This window comes from Tiliqua scincoides, chromosome 5 (genome assembly GCF_035046505.1).
Source record: "Tiliqua scincoides isolate rTilSci1 chromosome 5, rTilSci1.hap2, whole genome shotgun sequence".
Taxonomy (NCBI): Eukaryota; Metazoa; Chordata; class Lepidosauria; order Squamata; family Scincidae; genus Tiliqua; species Tiliqua scincoides.
In genome coordinates this window covers 94,752,341-94,775,686 of record NC_089825.1, presented here as the reverse complement: position 1 = coordinate 94,775,686, position 23,346 = coordinate 94,752,341, and the positions used below count along the sequence as shown (strand labels likewise).

Genomic DNA, 23,346 nt, shown 5'->3' with positions numbered 1-23,346 from the left:
TTTTTGTTCTTTGATGGGAATCTCAGTAACTCCCTGCCGATGTGCTTGATGTGGATTCAAGATTCATCTTCCCGTTTCGGGCAACTATTCTGCTTAGCAAGAGAGTAGCCCTGCCCAGTGTGTACCAAACCTGTCTGCCTCGCCACAAGGGGTAGGAAATATTTGCCCAGGTGGGTTTGATTCCTCCAGTGAGAAAATTTCATGACATTATCAACAAGAAAGTGTTCCATTCTCAAGCCCACAGGAAACCTTGGGAGTTCTCTGCCAGTCACCTAAGTGATTCTTTATTTGGGAGTTCAGAGAGGAGCCACACCTGGACACCTGCAAATGCAAGGATTGGGGCTTCCTTGAGCATTGGCCTTAAGCTACAGACTGCCTAACTACATTACATCAAGAAATGAGTTCACCTTTGTCTGCCAAGTTACTCTGCTAAACAAACTACCCCAGTTTAACATGGTGGGAAGTCTGTGGCCTCTTTCCATGAGCAGCCAGTGTGCCTCCTGGTATCCAGTGCCTCTTTGGGAAGAAGTGCCAAGGAGAATGTTAGGTAAGTACCAGGGTATGCCCTACTTCAGAGCAGGGTGCAGTCAAACATGCAGGCACAGCAGAGTCTTCAAGTGTAATTGTTTTTGAGTACAGAGCCATTCAGTCCATGGTCATTTTCAGTGTTTGTTCCAACAAGGCCTCATGCAATAGCTTCCCAATTCACCCACACACAAGGTGGAACTGCACAGAGAGGCTTAAATGGGATTCAGCAGCCAATCTGGTCTTGCCCGATTAATTAGGGCATGGCTGCACAGGTGTTCAGGTAGTCATGCCATCACAGCAGTTTACAACTTGCCCTGAACCAACTGTTTACAAACCAGACCTGGCTGTGCCAGACCAAAGAGCTAACAGAGAAGACACAGCGAGTTAAGCATCTGTGGAAGTTTAGCAGAAGAGCAAGTAGCAATTCGAGAGCATGATGGCATCAACGATGTGGGGAAATGTAGCCAAGTGATCCTGGAGGCCAAATGCAGGCAGCTAGGAAGGAAGCTCAAAGCCAGGACCTCATAGGTAGATTTCTTGGAAGTGCTTCCTGCTCCATGCGCAGGGCCAGCTAGGCAGGCAGAGCACAGGTGTCTCAATGTGTAGATGAGATGGTGGTGACAGGAAGAGGGGCTTAGATTTGTTAGGCAGTGAGGAATATTTCAGGACAAACCAGGCCTGTACAAGAGGGAAAGTCATTTCTTGAACCGAGATGGAACCAGACTGCTGGTGTAGAACTTTTAAATGTGACTAAGAAGCTTCTAAACGGACCCCTGGGAGAATGTCGACAGAAGCCAAGTGGCATCTGATTCGGCACTCCTCATCCCTATGGAATGAGGGTGGAGAGGTTCAAGAACGGCAATGTAATGACAGAGTAGGAATTAGGAGTGGAATCATGATGGGACATGACAGCCATTCCAGCAGAATGAGAGTCTGTGGGGAGAAAGGTGCAAACCAGCCGCCCTTCTCAGGGGACCAATTCCATAGGCCATTTCCATGCTCAGGATGATTTAAAAAGGGATTGAGAATAAAACTACCAATATAGTTATGACATTTTACAAATCGAGGTAAAGCCACACCTGGAATATGGAGTGTAGTTCTGGTCAGAAAATATATAGTGCAGTGTTTCCCAAACTCCTGCAAGATAATTGGGAACACTATAAGTGTGTGCGGGGGGAGGGGGGAAGCAACACGATCTTCAGGATAGTGCTGCTGCTGGGAATGAGAGAGAGGTGTTGGGGTTCCCTTCCTCCCGCAGGTCCCCAACTTACCCTGGGAGAAGACTTCTGGGCCAGAGGATCAGGGAGGAAGCCGGTGGAACATGGGGCCACCTCCCCATATGCTGCCTGGGCACTCCTGTGGGCGGCAAGGCACAGCAGAGGAACACTGCGTGCCAAACCCCCCGGTCCTTCCTCCACCTTGGAGGAAGGAGGGGGAGACAGGATGCAAGTCATTCGATTGCTGGGCAGCCACCCCTCCCCCACCTCGGCAAAGAAGGGGAGCACTCCCTCGCCCTGTCAGCCGGGACCTGCCTTGCCGGGCAGGGCACCTGGCTATGACCTTGGGAGCCCACAGCTGGACCTCCCAACGTCGTCTGCAGAGCTACAGGTCCCAGGTGGGCAGGGCCAGCCCACTCCCCAAAGGCAGAGACCAGAGCAGAGGCAGCAGCCTTCCCAGCCCTCTCAGGAACAACCCTGGCAGCTCCAGGTGAGAGGAGGTGGGAGGGAACCAGAAAGAGGAAGGGGAGGAGTTGTGGTAAGCTCAGGGGAGGGCAGGTCCAGAGACATGCCCTTTTTGTAACATCCCTGTGAGGGAAGGGGAGGGGCCAAAGGGGAGGGGTCTGCCCTACATAAACCTGGAGGCCAGGGATGCCAAGGCAGTTGGGAGTTAGAAGAGCAGGCAGGAGGATCTGCTGACAGCAGCCCCTGCTCCTGACTGGCAAATGCTGCCAACCCAAAGAGGGGGAACCGGGTGACACAAGCCCCCCCTTCTTCTGGTGAACTAGTCGGAGGCCTCCACAAGGGGGTCCCCCTCGGAAAGGCCGGGTGGGCCCTCCCCTCCCCCCCACAGGGAGGCCTCACATGAGGTATTTTTTTTACTTACCTGAAACCAGTGCTGCAGTCCTGGGGGATCTGGGGAGCCCTCCACAGGGAGATACAAGGGAGAGAGTATAAAGCAGTGGTTCCCAAATGTTTTTGGGCTAACACCCCCTTGAGGCCCAGGAAAAATTCCTAGTGCCCCCCACCTCTTTGCTTAATAGTCTACTGCAAATTCAAAACAAGTAATACAACACTATAAAAAAGCGTATGTATTTGACAAATAAATCTAGTAAACAGTATTTAAAGTTAAATATATAACATTTAACATTTTTAATAAATAACATTTTTAAAAAGCTAAATTTGCATCTCTTCTGCAACTACGTTGTCTTCACAAGTTAAATGGGATGGATGTATTTGGTGTAGGGATATCAGCTTATCAACATCTGGCTGGAAGAAACTAAGCAAAGGTCTTAGATCCCCACGTTCAATAATGTTCAGTCTGTTTCTTTGCTTGGAAAGTAGGTAGGCAACTGCACTGAAGCCTCGCTCCACTAAATATGATGTAGGGAAAGCAATGAAGTACATCTTAACTTTGTTCCACAGTGCAGGGTATCGGTCAAATTTTTTTTTTTTTTTTGTAATCAAAAGTCTTGATATGACTGTTTGAACTTTGGCCTGAGCTCAATGTCATTTTGGAGTGAAATAAGTTCTTCCTCTACCATTCCTGTTTCATCATTGCCGATATCTAGGAATGGATTTATCACCCAGTCTGGTATCTGAAGCAAAAAAAGATCCTGAAATCTATCAGACATGTCTCTGTGCAACTCATCCAGGTGTGCACAATACACTTGTAGGTTATCGTCTGGTATGCTCTTCTCCTTCTCCAATTCAGAGAGGCTCGGAAACTGAAAGAGCTCACGACGGGCTATGTTACGTCTGAACAACTGTAACTTCGAGCGAAACATGGAGAGAACAGATTTGACTTTGATAAGGCTAATCTCATTTCCTTGCAGTTGCAGATTAACTTCGTTAAACTTTGTGAATCCATCAGACAAGTAGGCGGTATCATGCTTGATGTTTCTTAGTTCATCAGAGAGAACAGGATTGGAGTCTTGGAAGAATTCAACAACTGTTCCAAAAACTGAATAGAAACGTCTCAGGCAGTTTCCCTTTGACAGCCATCTAACTTCTGTGTGCAACAACAAATGTTCAAAATCTTCATCGTTCTCAATGCAGAGCTGTCGAAGCTGTGTGTTGGAGCCATATTTTATTCTGGAACAAGAATATGCAAATTCTTTGCAAAGCACGCACTCACTATTTGCAGCAAACTTTGCAACCAACCTTCTCTGCAGAGTCTGCAGAAGTCTCCAGCAGGCCAAGTCAAGAAACACCTGTGCAAATCACACACCACTACTTGCAGCAAACTTTGCAACCAACCTTTTTGGTTGCAACCTAAATAAAATTAAGGCACATGCTCTCAATTCTTGATTGTTTCGACAGCTGAGCTTACCACAACTCCTCCCCTTCCTCTTTCCAGTTCCCTCCCACCTCCTCTCACCTGGAGCTGCCAGGGTTGTTCCTGAGAGGGCTGGGAAGGCTGCTGCCTCTGCTCTGGTCTCTGCCTTTGGGGAGTGGGCTGGCCCTGCCCACCTGGGACCTGTAGCTCTGCAGACGACGTTGGGAGGTCCAGCTGTGGGCTCCCAAGGTCATAGCCAGGTGCCCTGCCCGGCAAGGCAGGTCCCGGCTGACAGGGCGAGGGAGTGCTCCCCTTCTTTGCCGAGGTGGGGGAGGGGTGGCTGCCCAGCAATCGAATGACTTGCATCCTGTCTCCCCCTCCTTCCTCCAAGGTGGAGGGAGGACCGGGGGGTTTGGCACGCAGTGTTCCTCTGCTGTGCCTTGCCGCCCACAGGAGTGCCCAGGCAGCATATGGGGAGGTGGCCCCATGTTCTACCGGCTTCCTCCCTGATCCTCTGGCCCAGAAGTCTTCTCCCAGGGTAAGTTGGGGACCTGCGGGAGGAAGGGAACCCCAACACCTCTCTCTCATTCCCAGCAGCAGCACTATCCTGAAGATCGTGTTGCTTCCCCCCTCCCCCCGCACACACTTATAGTGTTCCCAATTATCTTGCAGGAGTTTGGGAAACACTGCACTATATATTTTCTGACCAGAACTACACTCCATATTCCAGGTGTGGCTTTACCTCGATTTGTAAAATGTCATAACTATATTGGTAGTTTTATTCTCAACCCCTTTTTAAATCATCCTGAGCATGGAAATGGCCTATGGAATTGGTCCCCTGAGAAGGGCGGCTGGTTTGCACCTTTCTCCCCACAGACTCTCATTCTGCTGGAATGGCTGTCATGTCCCATCATGATTCCACTCCTAATTCCTACTCTGTCATTACATTGCCGTTCTTGAACCTCTCCACCCTCATTCCATAGGGATGAGGAGTGCCGAATCAGATGCCACTTGGCTTCTGTCGACATTCTCCCAGGGGTCCGTTTAGAAGCTTCTTAGTCACATTTAAAAGTTCTACACCAGCAGTCTGGTTCCATCTCGGTTCAAGAAAAGACTTTCCCTCTTGTACAGGCCTGGTTTGTCCTGAAATATTCCTCACTGCCTAACAAATCTAAGCCCCTCTTCCTGTCACCACCATCTCATCTACACATTGAGACACCTGTGCTCTGCCTGCCTAGCTGGCCCTGCGCATGGAGCAGGAAGCACTTCCAAGAAATCTACCTATGAGGTCCTGGCTTTGAGCTTCCTTCCTAGCTGCCTGCATTTGGCCTCCAGGATCACTTGGCTACATTTCCCCACATCGTTGATGCCATCATGCTCTCGAATTGCTACTTGCTCTTCTGCTAAACTTCCACAGATGCTTAACTCGCTGTGTCTTCTCTGTTAGCTCTTTGGTCTGGCACAGCCAGGTCTGGTTTGTAAACAGTTGGTTCAGGGCAAGTTGTAAACTGCTGTGATGGCATGACTACCTGAACACCTGTGCAGCCATGCCCTAATTAATCGGGCAAGACCAGATTGGCTGCTGAATCCCATTTAAGCCTCTCTGTGCAGTTCCACCTTGTGTGTGGGTGAATTGGGAAGCTATTGCATGAGGCCTTGTTGGAACAAACACTGAAAATGACCATGGACTGAATGGCTCTGTACTCAAAAACAATTACACTTGAAGACTCTGCTGTGCCTGCATGTTTGACTGCACCCTGCTCTGAAGTAGGACATACCCTGGTACTTACCTAACATTCTCCTTGGCACTTCTTCCCAAAGAGGCACTGGATACCAGGAGGCACACTGGCTGCTCATGGAAAGAGGCCACAGACTTCCCACCATGTTAAACTGGGGTAGTTTGTTTAGCAGAGTAACTTGGCAGACAAAGGTGAACTCATTTCTTGATGTAATGTAGTTAGGCAGTCTGTAGCTTAAGGCCAATGCTCAAGGAAGCCCCAATCCTTGCATTTGCAGGTGTCCAGGTGTGGCTCCTCTCTGAACTCCCAAATAAAGAATCACTTAGGTGACTGGCAGAGAACTCCCAAGGTTTCCTGTGGGCTTGAGAATGGAACACTTTCTTGTTGATAATGTCATGAAATTTTCTCACTGGAGGAATCAAAACCACCTGGGTAAATATTTCCTACCCCTTGTGGCGATGCAGACAGGTTTGGTACACACTGGGCAGGGCTACTCTCTTGCTAAGCAGAATAGTTGCCCGAAACGGGAAGATGAATCTTGAATCCAAATCAAGCACATGGGCAGGGAGTAACTGAGATTCCCATCAAAGAAAAAAAATGTTGCAGGAAGGATTTCCAAAAATTCTAAGGCCCCAACCTGACCCCAACCCCAACCTGACCCCAATCTAATGCCCCAACCTGGCATTATGCTGCAGGAATCCTGCAGGGCAAGGTACATTATGGTTGTAACAAATGGCAACATGGAACTTGGTGCAGCCAGACCACCACAGCAAGCAGTGAGTGACCGCAACTGAGGTAAGTAAGCAGAGGGGCAGATGGATGGCTGTGGGCAGAACTGGGCAGGGGAGGAGCAGGGTGGAGGTTGGGGCGGGAAGGAGCACAAATTGAGGATGGGAAGGGGTTAGTCATGGTTCATCCCTCTCCCCCTACACATAACCACCAGCACCCCAACTCCCTCATTCTCCCTGCCCATGCCTCACTCCTGCATTGACGTGTCAGCGCAGGAGGGTCCAGGGAGGCCCCTGCCATGCACCTAGCAGTGCTTGCCTTTTCTCGCAACAGCCTAGTCATGCAACATACAGCATTGCATTTTGCAATACCCTCAGTTGGGCTGTGTGACTGGAAAGCAATTTTGGACTGGCCAGCCTGATGGTAGGATTGGGCTGTTGGTCCCCCCCCAGCTTGGTACCCCAACTTTTACACTCCCCATCATCTCAACACTGAACACTGTATATGTTTTATTCCACTGATATGATCATTCCACAATGTGGGTGACACATCCGACAATGACATGCAGAAAAACTCTTTGATGCTTGTCATTCAAGGAGCAATATCTTATGGCTGCAGAAATACCAGCGTGGCCTTTATATTTCAGTAGTTTATTTGAAAGTGAGATTTGTTTTCGCCTGCAGGAAAGCTGAGGGCACCTTGGAAGTGACCCTGAAGTTGCCTGATCTTCCTGCCTCAGATGCATCTCTCACAGTTTCAATATCAGATTTCTGTCTTCCAGGTTTGTATTAAATTATTGACATTATTCTTGGTGAGCTCTGTATGACATGCAACTATTACTTTAGACATGGTTTCTAAACCCCACTATGCACAATCCAAACTACTGAGCCCCGACTGAGATACAAATATGCTGCTTTGTGCCCCAGTAATAATACCGTATAAATGTAGATAGAGAAAAACATGCAAAAACATTTAATCACTTCTTCTCTCTGTTATCAGGCTCTTGGAATTGAGATCTGCTCTTAGAACAATAATATAGCATTTGGGGAGAAAAATACAGATCAGGAGGCCAGTGTTGGAAGCCAAGATGGCAAAGACCTCCACGGCCACCACAGCTTTGCCCTTGGTGCTGAGGTAAGCAGGAATGAAGGAGATCCACACACTGCAAAAGACCAACATGCTGAAGGTGATCAGTTTGGCTTCATTGAATGTGTCAGGTAGTTTTCTGGCAAAGAAAGCCACAGAGAAGCTGATGATGGACAGAATACCAACATAGCCCAGAACAGAGTAGAACATGATGATTGACCCTTCATTACATTCCACAATGATTTGCCCAGCATGGGAGTGCATGTCAGTATCTGGAAATGGAGGGGAGGTTGACAGCCACCCAATGCAAATCCCCACTTGGATGAGGGAGCAGGAAAGGACAATAGAGTTGGCCACTTTCTTCCCTAGCCATTTCCTCATTCTGTTGCCTGGCTGAGTGGCCATGAAGGCCAAGACCACAGTGATGGTTTTGGCCAACACACAAGAAACAGCCACAGAGAAAATGATGCCAAAAACCAGTTGCCGAAGAAGGCAGGACACCTTGTCAGGCTTCCCAATGAAGAGTAAGGAGGAAAGGTAGCAAAGCAGGATGGCACCAAGAAGAACACAGGTGAGACGCTGATTGTTGGCTTTGACAATGGGGGTGTTCCAGTTCTTCAGAAAGATGAGTATCACCACACCTGTGATGACAGTAAAGGACAAAGCCACAGAAACCAAAACGATTCCCAAGGGCTCTCCATAGTTTAAGAAGCTGATAACCTTGGGGATACACTGGTCTTGGTTCTTGTTTGGATATTGATCTTCTAGGCATTTGACACATTGAACTGCATCTGAAAGAGCCAAGCAGAGAATCAGCATGCACTAGAGGCAGCAGGCATGCCAACATCCTACTCCCCTTCCTGGCCCTGTTCCAGCATCTGGGTCTAATGGGACTTGCACCAGCAAAATGGATGGTGTAGGTCCAAGTAAACCAATCAGGACAACAGATGTTTCCCCAGGGGAAGATAGTAAATGTCCCTTTACCTAGAGGAGATATCTGGGGCTGTCCTGTCCCTCGACCACCCCTCCATGTGCCACAACTTGCAGTGCACATGAAGACTTGTCTTTGATCCAAGAAATGTTTGCAAACATTTCCACACATCTCTGTGCTCTTGGACTTACCGGTCTCATTTGCTATCATGTCTTCTGGACATGGAGTACACTCATAGCAACAAACTGGTTTTCCCTTTTGAACTCTCTTGCTCTGTCCAATATGGCAGCTTTGGACACACGTTGAACGGGGCGGAATCTAAGAATGGAAAAGGGGGGTAATTTTGGTGCAGTTTGGTGTTGGACATTTTCTGTCATCAAATCTATATAAGACACTTTCCTGTTCGTCATGCAATATCTGAAAGTTCAAAAGAGAACCCAGAAAGAAGATCAAATGCATCTGTATTTGGCTTGGCTCCAAAGTTGCCCTCTTTCTGCCCTTCAGAAAAGGTAAGTCATGGATGCGCATGTTACAGTGATATTGCCTGAAATGATATTTTGGATTTAAATATGGGAACAGCGTGCTTTGTTTTCAGAAGCTGGACTTAAGACAAGAGGCATCACATCCATAAGTTTAAAGGGGAGGGATTTAATTCGTAAGTGTTGTAACCTCACCACCACCACCCTTCTATCAGTCTATCTTGAAAAGAGCTGCCTTGCTTTTTTGGACAATTCCATGTTCATTCCATGTACGCACCTTGACTGCATGACACATTTGACCTGCTGAAGGACTGCTACTTCTTTGGAAACTTCTGACTGAGAGCGAACCATTTGTTAGCATTATAACAGAAGGATCTGTTTACACTAGTCTCCACTGATTCACTACTAATACAGAGGTCCATGTTTAAAATTCCTTGTAACAAGGACCAAAAGGGCCAAAATCCCATTTCCTACCTTTGCGCTGTGAAACCACACAAATTGCAAGTTTCTCAGGATGAAAGATAGCTTTGAAGACCCACTTCTGGGTTTGTTACTGCAGAATGCATTGCTTACAGATGCTATACCGCATTCAGCCACTAGGTGGGGTGAATAATGGGGACTCCATAATTCACCCCATCTAGTGGCTGAATTTGGTATGGCATCTTTACCAATGCATTCTGGGGCAACCCTGGAGGAGCAAGAAAACTGAGAGTGGAGTGGAGTTTTAAGAGTGGAGTTTTAAAGCTATTTTTCCACTGATTTGGTATCCACTGAGTGTTCCGGAACAGAACCACAGTGGATGATGAGACACGACCTGTATTAATGCATATTTTGAAATACACCCATTAAGAATTAATGGTACAAGAGGACTTGAACTTGGGGTGTTCCAAGCACTTTTCGATCTTGACCTTTTGCTGCATATACGGTAACATTGGGGCATCTGCCTGTGATGGAGGCAGTGAGTGTTCCTCCATTACTCATTCCTGTCGGCATTCAGGTGCACTTCTAGCAGTGGCTATTAATTCCAGCAGTGCCAGGCACAGGTAAGAAACAGTTTCCTTATTTGAGGAGGCCTCCTGATTGCCCTCTGCCATCATTGGATCCAGTGCTTGACTTCATGACACAGCTGCACAATAGCAGGGGTAAAACTCAGGCACTGGGTAGTAGCAACTGCAACTCAAGTTGTGCATTTTATTGCTACCTGTTGAAATCTGCTATTCCACATGATGGTCTCCTCACTGATGGTAAAGTGTTGATCTGATGAAATCTTCCCAACTTGGACCACCAGGAAGGATTTATTGGGGAAAAAGATCCAGTTGATGAGATCAAATCCAAAGGATAATTCCTCTTTCGCAAGCGAGATCTCCTGCCCAGCATCATTGTTAAAGTGGACATGTTTGAGTAAAGAGTGCCACTAATTTGGGAGAGAATATTGAAGAATTTACAGTCAAATCCTTCAGTACAAACAGTAGACTCTCACATTCAGAATACTACCAACCAAAAGGCCCCAAACTCTTCCAAACTGAAATGAACAAACTATGAGAGTGAGTACAGCCAATTTCTCTCAGCTTCTTCTCAGCTGAAAAGCAAACATTTTCCATTTTTAATGAATTCTTTTAGTTTGTTCCAACTCAATCAGAGGGTCCCAACAAGTTCATGGGTCATGTCATTGTAGATGGTTTGATTCAGTAAACTTTGATATCTCCCTGTTCCTCCACGATAGGACCAAACACAGTTGTCACAGCTTTGCTAAGGGGTTTTTCATTCAAGCCATGGCTTGATGCAGATTTGCTTGAGCAGCTGGCCCATCAAAAGTGCCTACAGACCAAAGCCAGACAACTACAACTACTCAATACCCATTGAGCTCAGTTACAGCTTTCTCCCTACTAAGCATTAGGAATTGCATAAAATCTTGCAATACTGTGAGGAATATACCTGCCAAGGTTCAATACTTGCATGTCTGAATTGGCCTCTCTCTACCGCTGTTCTTTTCCAGGACCTATCTATGGCATGTAAAGCATGTGCTACAGCATAAAGAGCATTGTAGACCTGGTAGCTCTGCCAACTCATTTCTGTCTCAAATGAAGATGCAGGCAGGCTGTCCAGCTTCTCTTCTCCTCTACAGTGTTTGCAATCATGTAGGCTGCCTCTCTTACAATTCTTAAATGTTAATTGACAGAAATGACAGAGAAAGTGTTCCAGTGATGGATCTGGCTTGAAACTCAGGTGGAAGTTCTTGAATCTGGGAACTGCATCTGTGGAGACTGAGAAAGATAAAGTACCATTTAAAGTCTTTGTATGGTAGAAAGCTCCAGGGGCACCATCTCTGTTGAAGTCCCATTGAGGGGGTGTGATCCAAACCTTCCCTTTATTGGACTTGAATTGAAGATCACCTCCATAAAAGATTATCATTACAGCAAACAATGATTGAGAAATCCCATGGACAATAATTACATTGATTTCAGTCATGAAAAGGCTTGAATTTATCTTACGAAGACTAGAAAATCGTTTATCCAGAGAAAACAAATCCCGTATTTCAACTATTCCCAAGGAAGCCACACAAATGCCATTCTGGGCAAATAATGGTGCCAGCTTCTGCAGAAAGCTTTCTCCAGTATCATCATCTGGCAGAATGAGGCCAATCCATGTCCACCCAAAATGCAGTAGCAGCTGGACTATTCCTGCTTGCAGAGTCCCTTCTTTGGGTGCCCTCCAGTAGACAGAAGGGAATTCTTTTCTAGTGGGTGGAGCCTCATATGCCCCACAAGTGAGCTAATGGGAAAAATATATGACTCATCAGTGCTTGGAAAACTTCCTGCAACTTTAAAACTAATGCAATTCTCATCGGTAGTAAGATTCAGAGATTTGCTTATTGATTCTATTTGATAGATACTAAATAGCTTTCGGCAGCTGGACCCCTGCAGCTCAGCAGCGACACCACGAACGTGACACAACAAACAGTGATACAAGGTTTGGTCAGCGGGCAAAGCCCCAAAGTATGCTTTTCTGCACATAAAATGCCCTCCTGTCCACTCTGAGCCTCTTACTGGTGTGCGGTTCAGCGTATCTGGCCTCCCAACCCAGAAGTAACTGGCCATGATGTCATTGCCAGTTACTTCCAGTGGTACTTCAAATAGGTGGACCTTGTAAAGCGATACAGGGAGGACAAACCTGGAGAAACACTGGCATAGATGACATCAGAAGAAAGACTCTTGTCACACCACCCTGCAACCCAAGGTAGGCACAGTTTTAAAGCATGCTGTAGCATGTATGCAAAGGCATAGCAAAAACTGGGGGAAAGAGGATGCACATGTGCAGCACAGATTTGAAAAAGAAAGAAAAATAAAAGACATCAGCCAGTACCCAGATCAGTGGAAGACTACTCCACAACAACCTTTATGAATGCCAAACGCCATACCCTCTTTTGCGCCCTCCAAACTGGGCTCATTTGAATCAACACCAATTGTGAAGGATGGCTGGTAAGGACAATTTAAGCATACCATTGGAGTCTGAGTACAGGTTGAGCCTCATTATTCGCATGGGTTGCATTCCAAGCGTTCACGTGGCTGGCAAAAAACGGACTATAGCAAATCAATTTGAAAAACAAAGTTTCTTTGCTCCGGTGATTTAAAAACAGCCTTGCTGACCTTTGTGATGTAAGATTAGAGTCATTAAGAAGACAATCCATCAATCATTCATCCTCCAAGTACTTCACCCAGCCCCTCCCTTCACCAAAGCAAAGTGATCACCTTTCTTTCACGTGCTCAGTGGGAAGGGAGGGGTCGCCTGGAGAGAGAAGGATTGAAGGATTATCAGCCAGCTGCCCTCTCTCTCTCTCTCTCTCTCTCTCTCTCTCTCTCTCTCTCTCTCTCTCTCATTAAGGACTGTTCAATTTTTTAAACTGATTTTAAAGGGGTGCATTTTCCCCCTTCTGCAGGCATCAGCACGTTCCTTCTCATTTGCAGTGGCCATTCATGTTGAGTCAAATCCGTGTATAACTACAATCCGTGTATAACCTGTACATGATTATAGAGTTATGGAGAGCATGCAGTTACACACTTTGGGGTCAGGATGGAGGGTAGGAGCTGAGTGTTGTATTCTGGGTTCCTGAGATAGGATGGGTCACCACTCCAGCAGTTAGTCAAGCCATTCTGGATTGTCATTCCAAGGCAACTCCTTAAAACACCTCTGAAGAGGTGGTTGTCAGAGTCTTCACACATACAACTAACAGGCACAGCACCAATGCCATGTTCTTGGGGGACTCGGGCAAAGTACTGCAGTGAACCCCAATAACACCTCCAGTCACTGATGAGACTGTGGATGCTCCTGTGCAGAGCACTCGGCCCACAACCCATGCTGTCTGGCCCTTGACTCCACCCCTCACTAGTGATTAGAAGTGCCTCAAAGGATACCTGAATAGCCATCATACTCCATCCATACAGGATTACCAATGCACATACCTGGGGATTCTTATAGAGGCTCAGAATGGTGGCCATTTGAATGACATGGTCTACAGTGAGCCCTGCAATGACAGGCAAGACATTCCCTTTGCTTCCACACTTGTAGTTAGGTATCTTCCTTTGCTGTTGGAAGAGGAGATCTAGGGTGGCCTCGTATGTTCCCATTTCATTGAAGAAGTTGTCATAGATATTAAACCCCAGGGTCACATTGGGCAAGAGGTTGGGATTCCTATTGATCTCCTCAATAGTGAAAATGAAGGAGAAGAGACGTTCATAATGTTTGGGTTGTATTCTGCAAAAAAATTGACATTGAGGCTCAGGCACTGATTGATAATACCTACTGCACTGAAGCTAGCACCGCCTATACCAGTGTAAAGAAAATCTCTAGCACAATGAAAATAGGGGGCAGTTGTTTCCCAGAATTCCAGAACCTCACTGATGCCTCAATAATTATTGAAGGTGGTGGGCATTTTCCATGCTGAACAGCCTCCAGTTTTCACCATACCACAGTGTTTTGTGGTGGTTCAGCATGTTAGGATATGTGAAAAGTAAAACCACTTTCCCTAGTAGTGCAAATTCAAAAGTACAGCAAGAGTAGAAAGCATGATGCGAGGGGGATGAAGAGTGAAACAGGATGGACTACAGTAGAGAAGCTGTATAGGGGGAAACAAAAACACTTGTGCTCAAATCCTATTCTCCCCGTCACAGACAGAACTAGTGGCGTCTCTAGGGTTCACGTCATCCGGTGTGGGAGGACAACGCGTCACCCCCAGGCAGTGGGCAAGGCAACTCTCCAGGGCAACTCTACCATTGCCCCGCCCCCACTGGATTTTTGGCTATACCTTTTGATAGAATAATGATACTTCAACGTAGTTTGTTTCATTGCATTCTGCATGAAATTATGCATTAAATGATATATAACGTTACAAACTGTGATTCTAGTGATTTTGGTCACTAGTAGTGTCACCTCCCCCCCCCCCCCCGGGGAGGTTTCTGTCCCCCTGGGGGACAACTTAGTAACACCTTATTGGAGCAGTTCTCAAATGTTTAGCACTGGGACCCACTTTTTAGAATGACAATCTGTCCAGGACCCATCATAAAGCATATTAAAATAAATAATTATAAATAATAAGTAAAACAAATAATTAAATCAGGGAAGCCAGCCCTGTTCCACCAAGTCAATTTTCTCTGTGGCCTGCCTGCAATAAAAACCCCTCCCCAAAAAAGAATCAGTAAGATTTTCACCCCTACCCAGTACCCATTTCCATTTAAGTTCTTATATTTCAAGCATATTACTGTCAGGACCCACCTGGGTTTACAAGTCTGACAGGCCAATCTTATGCCTGTCTACTCAGAAGTAAGTCCCATTATAGTCAGTGGGGCTTATTCCCAGGAAAGTGCGGATAGGATTCCAACTTAAAACAGACAAAATTCACCTTACCCTCTCAAGCCTCTGTTTCATTCTTTTTATGGGGGAGGAGGCTGCCTTCTGGAGCATTTGTTGAGCTCCAGTTGCATCAAATCAGGAGCATTCTGGTGGCCTCACATTCACCTTTGCCTGGCCTGACCACCAGCCAAGGCACAATTGCTTCCTCACGAGTAAACGTGGTTGTGTGACTTAGTTTTGCTTTCCAGTTTTCGCTTAGTTTCTCCTTCTCAGGTGTTTTTGGGGGCTACATTCATTGCATCAGGACCATTTTGGTGTTGTTGGATTCCTCTCAGCCTACCCTTTCTGAAGAACTAAGGCAAGTTCATCTACTCACGATTAATCGTGTGATACGGCTCGGTTTCACTTTCCATTGGGCTCCATGCATTTTTTGTTTTCCGGTTTTTTGCCAATAACTTTTGATGTAAAGGAGATATTTCACTCTGCATTTTTACATTTCATTCTGCTGGAAATCCCGCATCCAATAGTATATAACATGATGGGGTTACTCCTAACCACCGCGATTTTATCGTATCATCCCCCTAGTGTGTGTCACCCCCCTTGCAGGTCACCCAATGTGGCTCACAGCACCCACAACTCCTTAGCAACGCCACTGGACAGAACAGATGTTCTGGTGGTGGAAGTTGAAGGGTGCCAGCAGAAGTGATCCTCCCCCATCAAGCACTGCAAGATCCTCTGTTTTCCAAGCACTGGACAGTAAGAAAAGGACTGGATTCTCACCTTTCAGGAAGACTTGATTGGATCATGTCAAGTGCTTCAGAGAGAATGAAAACACCGGGTTAGCTCAGGGCTTCATTGTCCATTCTTTGCACCTTACTGGGAAAGCGTTGGTGGTGGGAGTCAGAAGCCTAAAGAGTTGCTTTCTTGCAGGGCATGAACCTCCTGGTCTTGGGCAGTGCTTTGCAAGGCAGACAAAATGACTTCAGGCCAGGTGTGGCTGCTTTGGAAACTGCTATGTGACTTCTCCAAGAAACAAAGTAGAAGGTGGGTGGGAAGAAATCAAGTCAATCTTGACATTGAATTGCCATCAGTGTAACCCAAAAGGATCTAAGCCTTGCATAGGCACTGTGCAAGCCTAGTATGTACCCTGGGCAAGAAGCATGTGTTTCAAGCCCCCAAATGCAGTGCTTTGATAGTGTAACAAAGAAAGAGGAAAGAGGAAGAGACTGAGAATTAGTCTTCCAATTATATAATAGCCCTGAATAAAACGGTGGTGCAGTCAGATCCAGAGTACTGGAAATCCAGACAACTATAAATATCTGTTGTACAGTTTAGCTCACCATAGTGCAAAAGGATTTGCAGATCTGTAAATGGTAAAATGGTGATAATAAACATGCACTGTGAGTTTGAGTGTCTTCTTTATGAGGAAAGCCCAGAGAGATGTGGGTATAGCAGATGGGGGGAAATGGCAATGAATGGGCATCAAATATTGAAATTTGTACAATTTGTAAGGTGTGAAGAGAGAGGAAAGAGAAGCCCCCCCCCCATGCTACTAGAACCAGGAGCCATCCAGTGAAATGGATGGGCAGAAGATTTAAGAAAGGGAGTCTATGAATGAGTGTTAGTCACGATGTCTATGTGCTTCTTTGCAGTTGCAGCTGCAGGGTGCCTCAGAGGGTTAGTTCCAGGGGGGCAGTGTCTCTCCTGCCTTTCATTCCTGCTTCTGGGACCCCCAGGGCAGATGCAGGATCACTGTGGGAAAGAGGACACTGCTTTTGATCTGATCCAGCATGGCCCTTCTTAATGCATAGGCGTCCTTTTTCCCCTGAAAATTGATTACATTTCAAATTACTTCTGAATACTGCCAAAGAGAGTTTGGATCAGGGTCATCTTCACAGCGTAAAGATGTGAAGAGGATACAGTTCCTTTACCACCTGCATTATAGGTAGAAATTCAACTTTCTCAGAAATGATCCATCATGTGAAAAGCTGCTACTGTTAAAATTTCACCACATGCTATCAAGACCCAGCATCATCTGACAGACAGCATTCCAGCTAGCAAAGATTACAGAACTTACAGAAGATTTCTTGTCTTCACAGTTGGTGGTCTCTGAAAGTCATTGGCAGACCTTACGGTTTGTAGAAAAGATAGGATCCCACTGATTATAGCATCTCCTGACTGCTGCAGATTATTTTCAATGCTGCAATTATTATGCCTATCCTCTGAACATGCAGCTGAAGGCAGAAGAAGCAGCAAGAAGAGCAAAAAGAGCCTCTGGGCTGCAAAGAGGAGCCAAAGCCAGTTACAACTGCACATCCTCACTACAGTTCTTGCCACACTAATCTCTATGGCAGGCACCTTGCAAGGACTCTGCTAAGGAGGCCCATGGAAGCAGCAGGATTATGTTCCCAGGGATTCCGCTTTGCCTTTGCCTGTGTAGTGAATTGCTGATCAACACAAGTTTTCTAATAAACTCATCTGAAAAAGTCAGTTCAAAATAAAACCATCCATGTTTTTAAATCTTGATTATTTTTTCCATTACTAGCTCTACAAGAAAGAAAATCACAGTGATCTAGATAATTACAGAATACAGAAGCTGTTCCCTGGTGACCTGGATTCTCAGTGCAATTTGAAAGAAAAAAAAATGAAGTGTATCCTGGAGTGAATGCAAGTTGACCAAGAGGAGTAGTGGTTTGTGTGCTTACACTGTATGCCTTTATTGCTGCCTAATGGCCAAATCCTATCCAACTTTCCAGCACTAATACAGCCATGCCCATGAGATATGCACTGCATCCTGTGGTAGGGGGACAGCCACGGAGGCCCCCTCCAGGTAAGGGAACGTTCTCTTTCCTCAAGACTGCATTCAGGCTGCACTGGAACTGGAAAGTTGGACAGGATTGGGCCCCCTGGTGCTGAGGTAAGCAGGAATGAAGGAGATCCATACACTGCAAAAGACCAACATGCTGAAGGTGATCAGTTTGGCTTCATTGAAAGTGTCAGCTAGTTTTCTGGCAAAGAAAGCCACAGAGAAGCTGGTGATGGCCAGAATACTAACATAGCCCAGTACACAGTAGAACGTGATGATGGACCCTTCATTCCATTCCATGATGATTTGCCCAGAATGGGAGTACATGTCAGTGTCTGGAAATGGAGGAGAGGTTGACAACCATGCAGTGCAAATCCCCTGTTGGATGAGGGAGCAGGAAAAGACAATGGAGTTGGCCAATTTTTCCCCCAGCCATTTCCTCATGTTGCTGCCTGGCTGTGTGGCCATGAAGGCCAGGGTGACTATGATAGTTTTGGCCAACACTGAAAGAACAGCCTGAGAGAAAATACTGCCAAAAGCCATTTGCCGGAGGAGTCAGGACACCTTGCCAGGTTTGGCAATGAAGAGCAGGGAAGAAAGGTAGCAAAGCAGGATGGAGCTGAGAAGAACACTGCTGAGACTTGGGTTGTTGGCTCTGACAATGGGGGTGTTCCAGTTCTTCAGAAAGATCAGTATCACCAAACCTGTGGTCACAGTAAAGGACAAAACTACAGAAACCAAAATGATCCCCAAGGGATCTTTGTAATTTAGGAAAGTAATGATCTTGGGGACTGTCACCTAGGCCCAGCCCGGGTGGCCCGGAATTCCTCAGGAGCAGGGGTCTCCTCAGGGGTAGGGGCCTCCTCAGGAGTAAGACCTAAGCACTGTCAGGACTGGGGTCCCAGGCAAGACACCTCCCTCTGAGTAGGACCTAGTGCCTCCTGGGAGCAGCCAGCAGTCATGTGGGCATTAGGGGTGGGGCTGGCCCAGCCCAAGGCTGGCTTCATAAGGAGGCTGGACAGCCTAGGGAGAGGTGGCTCCTCTCCAGTTGGGAGCAGGGTCAAAGGGAAAGCCAAAGGGGGTAGCCACCCTGGCCTTATGCAGATGATCCAGGCCCTGAAGGAAACTTGGTTTACCTTGGCCCTGGAGAGAGGGGCTGGGGGCTGGAAACTCCCTGATCCTAGACCCGCCCGGGCCCCCGGGGTGACAGCAGGGGAGGTGGGGTTGCAGAACCAGGGACCCGGTACCAACTACCTCCACTGGAGGCCAGCTGATTGAGGGGCAAGCCCGGAGGTACCGGGGGGGCCCTCCTGAGGACAGCTAAGCTGACCCCAGACAACAGCACTGCAGCCCTCGGGAACCCATACCCCTGGCCAACAGGCTTCAGCCAGAGAGCTCTGCCTGAAACCTCAAGGGGTCGGGAAGAAGCGGGGAACGAGCCTATCATGCGCCGATGACACAAGTCTGTGTAAGGCAACGGGGCCTGTGATGTAACAGGCCCCATGAATGTCAAGAGTTTGACGCGAGTAAACAGTCTGTGCAAAACAGCTGTGTCTGCCTCCCGTCCTTCTTTCTGACCAACTTGCCTCGACAGGGTAAGCTCCCTGTGCTCAGTCACACACCAAGGGGCGGGGTCTTTGCCCGCCATGGACATTACAGGGACACAGGGGTCTTTGTTCTTCTTTGGATCTTCAAAACGAATCCCAAGGGCTCTCCATAGTTTAGGAAGCTGGTAACATTGGGGATACACTGGTCTTGGTTCTTCTTTGGATATTGATCTTCTGGGCATTTGACACAATGAATTACATCTGAAAGAGACAGTCAATAATAATAATAATAATAATAATAATAATAATAAAACTTTATTTCTATCCCGCCCTTCTCCCCAAAGGGACCCAGGGTGGCTAACAACATATAAAACAGATTAAAACATAATTTCACACAGATAAAAACACATTAGCAGAACCCATAAAAACAGTAGTCAGATAAAAGTCAGAATAAAAGAGCATAAAACAGCAGTACTTAGAGGAATCATGCCTGTAAAAAGCAACTAAAAGATGTATAAAAGATGTTTAAAAGGCCATGAAGTCAGAAGGCTTGATTAAACAACAAGGTCTTCAGGCCTCGCCGAAAAGTCTCCAGAAAGGGAGCCATTCTCAAGTCAAGGGGAAGGGAGTTCCACAACGTTGGTGCCACTACTGAGAAGGTCCTATTTCTTGCCGCCGCCCCATGTACCTCCTTAGGTGGCGGCACTTGTAAAAAGGCCTTCTCTGATGACCTGAGAGGACGAGTCGGATTGTACGGGAGTAGGCAATCTCTAAGATAGCCTGGCACAGAGCAGTATAGGGCTTTAAAGGTCAAAACCAGCACCTTGAATTGGGCCCGGAAACGAATGGGCAGCCAATGTAGCCCCCGGAGAAGCAGGCTGACAGAGTCAAACCGTCTAGCTCCAGTGACCACACGGGCCACCACATTCTGCACTAATTGCAGTTTCCGAACCGTCTTCAGGGGCAGCCCCACATAAAGCGCGTTACAATAGTCTAACCTCGATGTCACTGTAGCATGGATCACCATGGCCAGGTCTGCACGATCCAAGTACGGATGCAGCAGGTGCACCAGCCGAAGCTGAGCGAAGGCCCCCCTAGCCACAGCCGCTACCTGGGAATCCAGGAGCAGCTGCGAGTCCAGGTGGACCCCCAAGCTGCGGACCTGCTCCTTCAGAGGGAGTGCAACCCCATTCAGAGCAAGCCGATAATCCAGCACCTGCATCGAGGATTTCCGAACCAGGAGAGCCTCTGTCTTATCTGGATTTAATTTCAGCTTGTTAGCCCCCATCCAGATCCTCACTGCTTCCAGACAGTGCTCCAGACCCTCAACCACCACCCTGGAGTCTGGAGGAAAGGAGAGATAAAGCTGGGTGTCATCAGCGTATTGATGACACCCCACTCCAAAGCCCCGAATGACCTCTCCCAGCTGTTTCATGTAGATATTAAATAGCATGGGGGACAGAATTGAACCCTGCGGCACCCCGCACCTCAAAGGCCAGGGTGTCGAACAGGCATCCCCCAGCACCACCATCTGGGACCGACCTTCCAAGTAGGAGCAGAACCACCGCAAAACAGTGCCTTCAACTCCCAGCTCGGCCAATCAGCCCAGAAGGATACCATGGTCGATGGTATCGAAAGCCGCCAAGAGGTCCAGCAGGACCAACAGGGACGCAATCCCCCTGTCCAGTCCCCGGCATAGGTCATCCACCAAGGCGACTAAGGCAGTTTCCGTCCCAAAGCCCGGCCTGAAACCAGATTGAAAAGGATCCAGATAATCCGCTTCATCCAAGACCCTTTGGAGTTGGGCCGCCACCACCCGCTCAATTACCTTGCCCAGAAACGGGATGTTGGAGACTGGCCAATAGTTGTTCAACACAGTGGAATCCAGGGAGGGCTTCTTCAGGAGGGGGCAAACCACCGCCCACTTCAAAGCAGGTGGCAACCTCCCCTCCCCCAAAGAAGAGTTGACCACCCTCCCCGTCCACTCAGCCAGTCCACCCCGGGCAGCTCGTATCAGCCACGCTGGGCAAGGGTCAAACAGGCAGGCAGATGGCCTCACACTCCAAAGGAGTCTGTCCACATCCTCAGGCTGCACAAGCTGAAAAGAATCCCACACCACTGGACAAGCAGTTGCCAGGGGGACATCATCAGACATTGTCAATGTGGCATCCAAGTCGTAACGAATGCGATCGATTTTATCTGCAAAATGTTGCGCAAACACGTCACAGCGGCTGACCATGTATTCCTCCTGGTCCACTGGCGGGGCCTGATGGAGGAGGCCCCGCACCACACGGAACAGCTCCGCTGGACGGCTATCAGCAGACGCAATGGTAGCAGAGAAGAATGATTTCTTCGCTGCTACCACCGCCACGGAGTAGGCTCTATAATGAGCTCTACTCCGTGTCCAATCGGATTCATCACGAGTTTTCTGCCACCATCGCTCTAGACGCCTGCCCTGCCGCTTCATCATTCGCAGCTCCTTAGTAAACCAAGGAGCCGCTCCGAGTCTGCGACGTGGCAGAGGTTGCTCCAGAGCAATCTCATCCACTGCCCTGGACATTTCCCCATTCCAGAGGTCAACCAGGGCCTCAGATGAGGTGCCAGTCTCGGCAGTGGGAAAATCCCCCAGAGCCCTAAGGAAACCTTCAGGCTCCATTAGCCTCCGGGGGCAGACCATAGAAAACGGTCCCCCGCCTCTGCGGAGGTAGGAAGTCGCAACCAGCCTAAACCTTACCAGGAAGTGATCTGTCCATGACAACGGAGTGATCTTGATCTCCTCTACATCTAGATCACTGCCCCCGTGCCCACCTGTAAACACCAGGTCCAGGGAGAGTCAACAGGTGTCTTTCATATAGTACTTGATTCCTTAGGAAGCCAGAGAAAAAGAGGTGCCATGCTAGAAAGGAATGATTTTTTTTTTTTCCTGTTTGGCAATGTTCATTTGATGGGAATGGCTCGAATCCAGCAAAGGCAGCAGCAGGATTACAGGTGCATAACTGTATGATGGGAAGCCCAATCCTACCCTGCACTGGAACAGGCAGATTGACTGGTATGTACTGTAGGCCATGCAGCTTAGGAGGTGGCTGGAGAGCAATCCAGGCCAAGCAGATATTTTTCCCCTTTCCACATATTGAACCCCAACCACCCATATGTGGCTACACAGATCTGCACGCTTTGTTCTGGAGTCTCACATTTTGTATTCTCTTCCTACTTAGCTTCCAAATGTCCTTTGCATATTTCAGCTCCCATTCTGTTTATCTTTGGGAGAACACAACTTGAAAGAGTTACAGTACTTGTCTATTCAAACCCTGGTGTGTGGTGGGCTGAACAAGGGATGGTTTGGGCAGGAGGCGGGAGGACTTTGGTGGCAGGAGTGCCTACTAACATCCCATCCCGCTTTTCTCAGCTTGACACACACCCCTCCAAGGCTCCTCTGCCAGTTAAATATCTGATATAGGTCAGAGGTGACCCATAGGCAGTCAGGTAGCTTATGGGAAGATAGGGTGAAAATCATTTGTACTTACCTCACCTGGGCCATTTGATTGCTCCCCCCAGGACAGAATGCAATGCCAGCTCTGTCAGACTGGGCTAGAAATGTCATTATAACATTTTATAAATCAAAAACTGAAAGGAAATTTTTTGTCAATAGGAGAGAACTGGTAAAAAATAACTAAAATGTTCAGGGAAGAGACGACCATATGAGGACTTGTAGTTGGGCAAATAAATATTTGCAAAAGTTTCTACACAGCTTTGTGCACATGGGCTTACCGGTCTGGTTCGCTGTCATGCCTTCCGGACATGGAGTATTATTATTATTATTATTATTATTATTATTATTATTATTATTATTATTATTAACAGTATTTATATACTGCTTTTCAACTAAAAGTTCACAAAGCGGTTTACAGAGAAAAATCAAATAACTCAATGTCTCCCTGTCCCAAAAGGGCTCACAATTTAAAAAGATGCAAAAGAATACCAGCAGACAGCCACTAGAACAGACACTGCTGGGGTGAGGTGGGCCAGTTACTCTCCCCCTGCTAAAAAAAGGAGCACCCACTTGAAAAAGTGCCTCTTACCCAATTAACAGGAGTACACTCGTAGCAACAAACTGGTTTTCCTTCTTGAACTCTCTTGCTCTCTCCCACACAGCAGCTTT

The 23,346-nt window shown here is 47.4% G+C and overlaps 1 protein-coding gene across 1 annotated transcript in view; it reads right to left on the bottom strand.

Moving 5' to 3' along the window:
• Positions 1 to 7,463: 7,463 nt before the first annotated feature.
• LOC136652381 (vomeronasal type-2 receptor 26-like) overlaps positions 7,464 to 23,346 on the bottom strand; it is a 28,763-nt gene continuing 12,880 nt past the window's right edge. The window contains exons 3-6 of the mRNA XM_066629318.1: positions 17,795 to 17,975; positions 13,448 to 13,739; positions 8,700 to 8,826; positions 7,464 to 8,368 (exon numbers count right to left, since the gene is read on the bottom strand). Coding sequence (XP_066485415.1) covers positions 7,464 to 8,368; positions 8,700 to 8,826; positions 13,448 to 13,739; positions 17,795 to 17,975 — 1,505 coding nt within the window. The remainder of the gene's footprint in view (positions 8,369 to 8,699; positions 8,827 to 13,447; positions 13,740 to 17,794; positions 17,976 to 23,346) is intronic.